At 44.9% G+C, this 10,915-nt stretch overlaps 1 protein-coding gene across 1 annotated transcript in view; it reads right to left on the reverse strand.

Annotated features, from left to right (window-relative positions):
- Positions 1–10,296, reverse strand: part of GNA13 (G protein subunit alpha 13) — a 36,016-nt gene extending 25,720 nt beyond the window's left edge. Inside the window, exons 1-2 of the mRNA XM_019494389.2 lie at positions 9,984–10,296; positions 7,874–8,100 (exon numbers count right to left, since the gene is read on the reverse strand). Coding sequence (XP_019349934.1) covers positions 7,874–8,100; positions 9,984–10,266 — 510 coding nt within the window. The 5' untranslated portion in view covers positions 10,267–10,296. The remainder of the gene's footprint in view (positions 1–7,873; positions 8,101–9,983) is intronic.
- Between the last annotated feature and the right edge of the window lie 619 nt (positions 10,297–10,915).

Genomic DNA, 10,915 nt, shown 5'->3' on the forward strand with positions numbered 1-10,915 from the left:
TCCCGAGATCACCCACATGGTCAAACACCCAGACTGCCCCTGCCACTTGACACCCGTGCTGCAGGTTGGCCACCCTGGTTTCCATCATTGGGGAAAAAAATAGCTCAAAACAGCACTCTACAATCCAACCAAAAGCAATTGGCACTAGGAGATCAATGGGCAATGACATATTACAAGGAGACTCAAGCAACAAGGCAGGAAGAAAGAATATTGTATAAGGAAGGAGTATAGTCCCAAGAAGTAGTTACTAAACAACTCAAGAGTGAGGAGAGATGAAAGAGGAGCTAGGCCCTGCTCTAGAAAAGGATCAAGTTGGCTCTTATATTAAACTACTGTAAAGGCTTGTATGAATGAAGAGGTGAAATGGCTATAATCAGAGGAACCCACAATCACTTCTGTGCATCTTAAAATGAGGACTAGCAGAATTGGGAATATTTTTTGGCAAGAGGCCAATAATTTGGGAATTCAGGCTTCTTCACATTACTTAACACTTAGTTCAAGTACTACAAATATTTAATTTCATCTTGAGTCACTATGATTTTGTTTCTGGGTGACAAAGATGTGTGCAAATTCTCAAGATCTTTGAGTCCCTTCAAACTCCAAAACATACCACATTACTTCTCCACCCCAAAAATATGGGAGCATGATCACTGACAGCCCCCTTTCTCCTGGGCACAGGGATGAGACAGCGGGTGACATGGAGGGTGAGTCATGCTCTCTGCACACGTGAGACCATCACTCAAGGTCTGGCAGAGCTCCTTGGCTGGAGCACGACAGAAAAAAAACATTTTGTTTCACCATAAGCCAGGAAGTGTCTGGTTTTTTTTTAATATAGGAATCTCATGCAATATCCAAAATAGCTAATCTTAAATATGGCAACTGTTCAAATGTAGCAGAGAACACAGAATCATTAACTGTCAGCCCAAATGACAACTGCTTGCATTTACTGGTAGCCTAAAGATCTGACTGGATGTTCTCAATATAGAAAAAAATAACATTCTTAATCATGTGCATCTGTGAAAAGTTTCCCAGAGCTGCTGTACACATTCAAACAGCCCCTAGCAGAAAAGCAGCTCAGCTCCAGCAAAAGAACAGAATATTCAACCCTGCAAATCAGGATGAGGAGGTAGCATGGGACACCCCAATGCCTAGAAGCCACTTTTGGGGAACAAAGAAACCTCACTGTCCTTAATTAAGTTTTCAGTAATCATGAGAGCCACACAAGAGCCTACAGAAGGAAGTAACAGCTCTTGGGTGGGGGCTTCATAGTCCTACTGCAGAGATGTGCCACTGGCTCCAAATCAGCAGTGTTACAGTGACCCCAGCATGCAGTCCCAACAGGCACCGCCGCCCTAGACTGTTCCCGAGGTTCAGCTGTCACAGGAGGTGCTACCACACGTTCTTGCTTATGGAACACCTCCGACAAGGCACAGACAAGATAGCAACACTCTCCTCACACTTGCTCAAGCCTCCACTTCTCTTCTCAAAGCCATAAACTTTGTATATTGTTTTCAAATGTGGGCAACCCCTAGAAGTCTTCTCTGGTCAGTTCCTGGGTTTTTGGTTGGTCTGACATCAGACCAGTACCTTGGAGCCAGTAGGTTATTTCACTACAAATCCCCAGATCAAACCTGACCCTCAAAAACCAGCTACTAACAGTTATTATGAACACTCTGGTGGCTCCTCTTAATAGCTGTTATGGGGATCACTCCTTCCTGAGACAAACATCAGTAAATCTGAATCACTATTCAGGCAACTCCCGCTTAACATGGTTTTGCTTACTGTAGTTTTGCTATAGCACTGATTTAAAATATGTATCTGGTTTCATTTAGCACGCAGAGCATTGTGTTATAACGCTCAGTGCAGGGCTGGGGAGAAGCAGCAGTGGCAGTGAGTAAAGAGGCGAGCGACAGCCAGCAGGGCCCCAGGGCAGGGCAGCAGGAGAGTGGGGTTTGCTCCTGCACGTGGTGCTGAAGCCAGCAGGGAGGAGCAGCGGTGGTGAGAAAAGGGGAGGGAGGGAAGGTGGCATGACCACAGAGCCAGGGCTGGCAGGAGCCCGTGGCCGGTGGGCAGGGGGCGTGAGCATAGGGCCCAGGCTGGGTGGGTGGTGGGAGCGCGAAGACAAGGCTGGCAGGACACATGCGCATTGTCCCCTGCCCTAGGCCACAGTGGGGCCGAGCCTGAAGAACCCCTCCCCCCAGTCCCCGGGCTGCAGCCCGTGCCCCGTTGCGGTCACACACTCACCCGCAGGGCATGGACACCGTCCTGAGCCTGCAGCAATCCGGCAGCAGCAGATAGTCCCAGTGTTGGGTGCCCTGGAGGAAACATCTGCTGGGTGGAGCGGGGCACGGGTGGCCCCACTGCTTCCCTTGTGCCAGCTGGAGCCCTGCTGCGTGGGGTCTGGGCCGGCAGGTTGTGCAGAACCAATTATATTTATTTACATTAAATCCTATGGGGAAATGGGTTTCACTTAATGCTGTTTTGCTCAGCGCTCATTTTTTCCAGAACCAATTAAGAGCGCTAAGTGGAGGTTGCCCGTACTGAGCTGAAGAAGTCAATTCAGATAGGCTGAACAGTGGTCTAGGACTACTGGTGAGAAGGTGAAGCATTACTGCAAGCGGAATCATGCAAATATGAGGACGCTAGTCCACATAAACTCCTCTTCACAACATGGAGAGACAGAAAAACTGCAGCAAAGCCATCAGTAAAGAATCTTACTGAACACGCCTTTTCCTGTCTTCTATAATCTGATCTAGCACTGGCAAACACTGTTTCACGAGTACTCAGGAATCCAGAAGCAAAATGTACGTCCAGCAGTTTCCATTCTGACTGCAGTCTTCTGGAACTAGTGACCCCACAGAGAAAAGGAGGGGGGTGGCGGGAGTTTACTGGGTCCATGCATTTGTAGCTGATTAGTCCTCAACATGTTTGAAGTCTGTAACTCAACAACAGCAAAAGTAGGCTAGCTCCAGATTTCTGGGTTGATAAACTGATAACTAGATATGGTGAGTACATTGGTGAGAACCGCACACTGTGCCAAGGCTTGGAACCAAATGTTTAGATCCATTCAAAACAGTTTCTTTAGCTCTTCCAACCCCTTTAACACAAACATGTAGCCATCAGAAAAATGAGAAATTTAGTTCTCAGCTTGCTCCCACTTCTCTTTCAGAAGAGTGGAAGACTCCTACAAGCATACCTGCATCAAAAGCTTGCTTCAAAAACATGTCTCCACTGGCTGTGCTGGAGGCAAGCTCTCCCCCAGCCTCCTACTTGCTGAAATGCAGAGGCTTGCTCTCACCTCTCCCTCCGCCTAATGCCCTACTCTCTGGCACTAGATATTTCCTCTTCAGCTGCCAGTACCTTGAAATAAGCCCCAAAGAAAACAGCAAACAGTGAAAATGGTACCAGTGACTGTTCCACCAACGCAAACATAAAAGCCAGGAAATCCCTAGTTAAACTGTCAGCCCTCCCTTATGGGCTACCGCTATGATTTTGCCTTCTCCACATTACCTCACCCACAAAACACACACACTTCCTCCCTTCCCCTTCACACAAGACAGGGCAAATTTCACTCCAGCACGTGGAGTGGTTTCAAGCAGAGGTTTTTCTGCTGGACTGGAATGTCGGGTCACCCCTGCGCTGCGTTAAAGCTGATGGTTGGCGTGTCTGGCACAGGTTCTCAGCTGATCGCATGGTTAACTGAGCTGGGCTGAAGGAAGGACTGCTGGGCTGACGGTTTGCAGAATCTGTTATGCAATGGAACAAGATGGGAAAGGGTGGGTTTTCTTCCTAACTCATGCTGTTGTCAGTCAATGAGTTGAGAAGAGGCAGATGGCCATAGGACAGCTGTAGAGATAGGAAACTTGACGTGATGACGAAAAAGCCATGGTGGTGAACTCTTCAGCTATTCCTTGCAGCTAACTAGAGCTTCTCTGGCTTCAGAGCTTTGTTAGTAGGATTAAGGCTTGAACAGTCTTAATTGGTTTGTAATAACATTTGTTTGAAGGATTATAATATTAGGCAGTAGAAAAAGTATCAAATGCCAAATATTGTATTAGCTTTGTACAGCTCTTTCAATCTTCAAAGAACTGCTTATGTGTTAACTAACGAATCTCCATACACATCATCACAAGGCAGACAAGTAACGCCCTTATTTTACAGCTGGAGACACAGAGCTCATTGACTTCACAAATTCATAATAGAATAAGAATTACCAGTCAGCAGTTCTTTGCTCAGTTCAATGCAGTAACCCTGCCTCCAAGAGCCACCAGTCCTTGCTACAAAGCCACCAAGCCACAGCATCTTATTAGAGCACTGGTAAAATTAATATTAAGTTGATTCCTCACTCCCTCAGTACCAACCTCAGTTCACACAGTTGTGCCTAAAATTCAGAGGCAGCTTTAATGACATCTCACCATCCATCTTTTCTGTGACCAAACCCAACCATTCTGTCCCTCTTAGCTTTCAGGAATGCATTTCATTCTTTCAGTAGGAAACTGCTTTTCCTTGCACATATGCTGCAAATTCTTCCATTCCCAACCTGCTCCCTTCTGCCACCGTACATAAACTTCACCCACTCATGTGGCTTACAGTTTACAACGGAGCATCAGCACGTGGTATTTATGCATCTAACCCTTCTTCTAGCCGATCTCTCAACCCCCTACACTTGCCATCTTTCCACCTGGATATTATTCCTCCACCCCCTCAAACTAAGGCGCAGCTTTCATTTGACCACAACACGGTTGCAATGTTTTTTCTACCAGGCTCAACCTCAGTGTTTATTTCCCTTCTTCTGCTTCCAAGCTCCTTTCCCTCCAGACTTTCACCAAGTACAGTCACTGCCTCAACACCAAACACCATCTCTTCCAACACTGCCACCCTGCCCTCCAATACAGCTGTCACCATATCTAATTCAGCTTCCAACCTGACACCACATTTTTCTTGCACTCACTCCTTGATTTCAAGTTTCTAGTCCTTATACAAAGAAATCCTTGATAACTAATTTCCTCTTACTCTTCCTCCTACTGACTTAGCTACTCCCAAGACTCCCTCCTATACAACCTGCCTTTTTCCCCTCCCATTGACTCTATGCCACATGTTCAACCCATCTCTTCTACTAGTCAAGCCTATCTGAAAATATATTTTCACAATTTAAAAAAAAATTTTTTTTAGTAACAACAGCAAAACTACTGCTGTATCAGGGGCATCCTTTCATCCATCCGCCTGACCTAGACTGGAAGCTCACGGAGGCAAGAACCATGTCTCATCTATTGGTCGTACTGACTACGCTGTCTGCCCTCAGTATGATGATATCATCTGACAAGGTTTTCACATGTTTACAACTTGGCATAAATAATTTGTGCTGAGATTTTGCAAGGACTCTGGCAAAAAGCAATTCAAGTATAAACAAAAATTTAAACTCTCTTAAGTCAAAGCAGTTGCTATAACTTATTTGCAGATACAGTTTGATAGTTAGATGAGTAACAGTTGAAAGTATCTTTGCAAATATTTTGATTTCTGCCAAAGTTGGTCTCTTAGACAGATGGTCATTTGCATGGAGCGTGGAAGGGATTCTAGTGCAGGGACAGTTAAAACAGTCTTGCTGCTGAAGCTGAACACATGGACTCTGGCTCCTATTCAAAACGAAACGGCAAATGTGCCACACCCACCATCAGACCATGCTTGTCAATGGCCCAAGCAAGACACAGGGGTAATGGAGAAAGAAAGTGCTAGACAGCATCTAGAGTAATACCCAAATGCACTCCCGCAGCTTACTAACATACAGGGCAAAAGGTTTTAGTCTTATGTAGGAATTAGTCTTGCCAGGAATTAGTTTTGTGTAGAACTGCTAGAGGGCTGGTCAGTCCACAGCCTGCCCAAATACTTACTTGATTTACATTCTCTGGAAGTCATTTGAGCCTACAGCCAAATACATAATTTATAAAGAGTATTTACACAAATTAGTTTAAGTCAGTGTATATTTGCACACTAGTCCACAACAGCCCAAGAGGAGGCACTGTGGTCTATTGTTTAGATCTCCTACTAACACAAATGCTATTTTTAAGTCTTACAATACAATCCAAATTAACAAAAACTTGCAGAGATTACCTGCAAGCAGAAGTCAATTTAAGAACAGAACACTGAGCTTGGCCTACTACAGAGTGTCAAAAAAGCAGAGTCTTTGCTACTCCTGTACATTGCAACAAGTCAATGTGACAGCCTAGTCGAACAGTGGCAGATTTAACAGTATGTTGCACGACAGATACCATCACAGGAGCAGAGCTGTGCAACTTAACCACAGTCAAAGGTCAGAGAGCTCCAACATCCAAAACTGGAGTAGCTTAATTTTATGCACCAATGCATACAAAAAAAGCAACTAATTTAAAAATAAAGAGAGAAGGAAAAGTCACACCAGAAACTTAGTACAAAACCACAAACTGTCAGATTTACATATGTTCTTGTCTCTAAATCCACTCCAGTAAAAGAAGCCAAAATTAGACTGCTTGCAGTAAGGAGTATTCTAGATTCTTAATTTTCCCTTCTAAAAGCACACAGTATCATTACGTCGAGGAAAGTTCCATCTAGTCACTTCATGTGCTAGTGCCAATAGGGAAGTCTAGAGTCCAGAACCGTAGAAATCTGCACTTGTGTCCCTCCCTCTGCTTGTGTCAAAGACAGAAAAGGTCAAATATGGCTCATACTTAATGCATTAAAAAAAAAACAAACCAGCAGCAGCTATCGTTAAAATCCCCCTCACCCTCTAGTAACATGACAACGTACAGGTAGCCTACATAAATGTTTCTAGAATAGAAAAGTCCAAATATCTGAAATTCAATAAAGGAACAAAACAAACCAAAAGTTCTTGTAGAATTACATTATGATACACTGCAATCTCAAATATATAGGTCTTTGCAAATGAAGACCTAAAGTCCACAGCTGCACTAGCCATGAAACACTGAGGGAAGCAACTCACACAATAAAAGCCATTCTAGAAAGAAAGAAAGGCGTTCGGGAAACTATATGTAAAACTGATATTTAGCTGCAACTCCCAGTTTCTAGGATGCCAACTTAATATTATTCTACTCATGTTTTTGTTTTCAACTCGGATAAGGGTTTTAGGCACTCTGAGGCACAGCTTGATCACCTCTATAGCTTCTGCATCTCAGTTACATTAATATGAAATTTTCAAGGGACTATCACCTGGTGCTTCCTTTCACCTATAACACAAAGCACCTACCCACTAGAATCAAACTACTGAACCACAGTTCACATCTACCACTGAAAGCTTCACCAGAAAAAGATACCTGCTTGCATGAAAATGAATGCACTCGCATGAAATTGAAACAGGAAGTATATGCAGGGAATGACTACAAGACTGCACAAATGGGAATAGAAAAGAATGGTTTTAAGACCTGGTAAACTAAAGAAAACTGTCTCAGAGGAAAAAAAAAACCCAATTAGTATGCATTCCTCCTTTTCTCTTCTGCAAAATGACAAAAGTATTTTTATAAGTTTCAGTGAACCAGCAGCAAAGAATGAGATCACATTTCTAGTTAATACACTAGAAAGAGCCATCTAGAATCAAATCACAGGTCTGCTACAGAAAACTCATTAAAATGGGCATACAACCTGTCTGCACCTCAGTGCCCTTGCTGGTAAAACAGAAATAATATTTCCTTTATGGGTGAGCTAATTTTGATTTACTCTTCTTGTTAACAGCATTAAAATGAAAACTTACGTCAGGCTGCAATTCCACGAGCTAAAAACGTTAAGATATGTCTAAGTGTCCTCAGAAAGAGACAGAGTCTATTTCACTGGAAAATGAAACACTGTTTTACAATCTTGAACAACAATACTGAGAAAACTGTCTTACCAGCTGGAATTCTCTGCGTCTGTCATAGGCGTTCTGGATACCACTGTCTGCCCACAGTGCTCGTATTGCTGGAAGGTACTGTAAAAAAACCCGAGTCTCCACCATCCCTTGTGCCACCATGGCTGACCGAGTATCAAAAGCCATCATCATATCCCCATTACTCTGGTTGGCAGGAACTCCCCAGGGAATGTGAAGTTTCTCTCTGGCATCTACCAGGACTCTCACACCTTTAATAAAAAGGAAGAGCCATAATTAGTGTTCTCCCAAATCTGCCATGTCTACTTATCACACTAGACCTTAGACAGACTTAAACACACATGTACTTTTGACTTATTGTGTAGTCCCAGTAAAGCTAATGGGACTACTTGCACAACAGGAAGTTAGCATATATGATGCCTTCACAGAGCTGAAATTCTAGCTTTAGAGCTCCGTTTCAAGGTAACATGGAAATTACAGTTATTTGTAGTGAGAAAATTAGTTATATACTTCTGAGATTGTTAATGCCAGTTTCTGGAAAAACATCTAGTTTGTGACAAGGGCAAGAAAAGAAGAAAAATAATGTCCTCATCGAGAATTAAAACAGTGGTTTTGTGAAGTGCACTTCACAAGCGTTATCCGTTTACCTTTAACGATGTATACTGAAGTTAGTAAACGAAACTCATCTACAGAATAAACAATCGATACTAGCAAATAGTCTATGCTTTTGTTTGAACTCAAGAACGAGTTTATGGCAGTTTAGTTCACCTAGCAAGAATACAAGATTTCAAGCATATAAATTAACTATGCTAAGCACTATTTAGGAATCCAGTGAACTGTTTACCACCTTACTTAAAGGCATTTCCTTCTCTTCACCCATTGTAATAAACTTGGTAGTTTTGCCAAAAGACAACGGCAATGTTCGTTTTCAGAAACAAAGGTAAACTGTATCGCATACAACTCATAAGGTGTTAAATGCTTTCTAAAAGGTACCTCAATTTGCCGAAATCCACACAACAGTTACTTGTGGAAAGAGTTCTGCTACAAGCACAGAACTTCCTAAGTCTTTCCTCCAAATACCAAGAAAAAAGCAACACCTCTTTAACGCTCAACCTTGGGCTTTAAGAGAAAATCTGTGCTTTTTTTCCCCCCCTGTACCTGTACTGCCTACCTGAGAACGGTGAGCTAATACTACCATTACAGTCTCTTAAAGCCCAAATAGGGGGAGGAAAACCAGCATGAAGAATCAAGGCCGGGGCTAGGTATATGGGAACAAAGTCTCTTCATCAAAGAAGCGTTCAACACACATGGCTACACCCTACACGGCTGCAACCTGCACCCCTAACACACGTGCTACTTTCGGTATCAAAGAGCGTACGACGCACTTTGGTTTTCGGAAACCGGTCGTCAGCCCTGGGGTAAAACTTTTCTGCCTGTCAAATGGCAAGGCAAAATTTGATGGTGATGTCTAAATATCTCATCGTTTCATTAACTACCTCATAGCCGAACTCTTCCCGGCCGCCTCCCCCACAGAGAGGCGGGCAGACAGCCCTAACCCTCCTCGGGAGGCAGCCCACATGAGCGCTCCCAAGGGCCATTTAGGAGTGATTTAGGAGCCCGAGTCCCACTCCCACTCCTCCGTGACTCGACCCCAGCGAGATGTCCCCCCCCACAGGGCACTGCTGGATGGATGGATGGATGGATGGATGGACGGACACCGCCCATCTCAGGTGCCTCGGGGATTTCCAAATCAGCAATTGACGGCCGGCCACGAGGGTGTGGGGCCGAGCAGGAGGCAGGCAGGAAGACCCTCCCGCACCTCCACAACGAAGGCTACGCACACCTTACTCGAGGAGGCGCGGGTGTAAGGCAGGAGTGCACACCCCTGCCCTGGTTGCTCAGGGAGGCGTGCGGGGAGGGCGTACGTCTACACGGACGCACACACGCACGCCTGCCTTACACCCTCACCTCCCAGATTCAGGTAAAAAGGGGCACGCGTGTACATATACGTGTGGGGCTCCCCACACGCCTCCTGCTGTATAGGTACAGGCTCTGAGAGGGGCTATGGTAGGTGTGCGTGTGCAAATACACACACACGCGCGCGCGGGGTGGAGGGGGGGGGGCCGGTCCGCACCTTTGATGACGTTGCTGTAGATGGTGGCGCGGAACTCCTCGCGGGCGGCGCGGTCCCAGTCCTGCCCGTGGATGATGCGCATCTGCTTGAGGAAGGTGGATTTGCCGCTCTCGCCGGCGCCCAGCAGCAGGATCTTGACGAGACGCTTCACGTACGTCTTCTCCTTGCTGAGGCACTTGTCGATCTCCTTGGACTTGCGCTGCTGCTCGGCCTCGCCGCTGCTCAGCAGGCAGCCGGGGAAGCAGCCCGACAGCGCGGAGCGCGTCGGCAGGAAGTCCGCCATCTTGGCCAGCACTGCCAGCGAGGGAGGGAGCGGCCGCCGCCGCCCGCCACCTGCGCATGCGCCGCGCGACCGGCTGGACCACGTGACCGCGCCGCCCCCGCGTCACGTGAGCCGCGCCAGCACCTGACCGCCCTCCCTGCCGCGCCCCGGCACCCGTCACGTGACAGCATCCTGGCTCCTTCCGCACCACGTGACGCCGCGCGGGGCAAACGGGCGCCGCATCGTTAGGGAAAGGCGGCTCTTTACCGCATTGCTCCGAGTAGCCGCACCCTAGTGCCATGTACCGTAGTACCACGCGCTCCAAAGCGCAGTGCTCTTGCTGCAGACAGGATCCCTTCTTAAGTGGATCTCGTAATAATAAATATTAAATTTATTAATATAAATAGATTATATATTTATATATATCATATTATATAAATATATTTGTATAATATAAATATATATTATATATTTATATATCATATTATATAAATATATTTGTATAATATAAATATAGATTATATATTTATATATTATATTATATAAATATATTTGTATAATATAAATATATGTTTATATAAATGTATTAATATAAATAAAGTAATATTAAATAATATTGTATATTAATATAAAAAGTATACATATTATATATTTAAATATGTTATATCTT

Source organism: Alligator mississippiensis, chromosome 8 (genome assembly GCF_030867095.1).
Source record: "Alligator mississippiensis isolate rAllMis1 chromosome 8, rAllMis1, whole genome shotgun sequence".
Taxonomy (NCBI): Eukaryota; Metazoa; Chordata; order Crocodylia; family Alligatoridae; genus Alligator; species Alligator mississippiensis.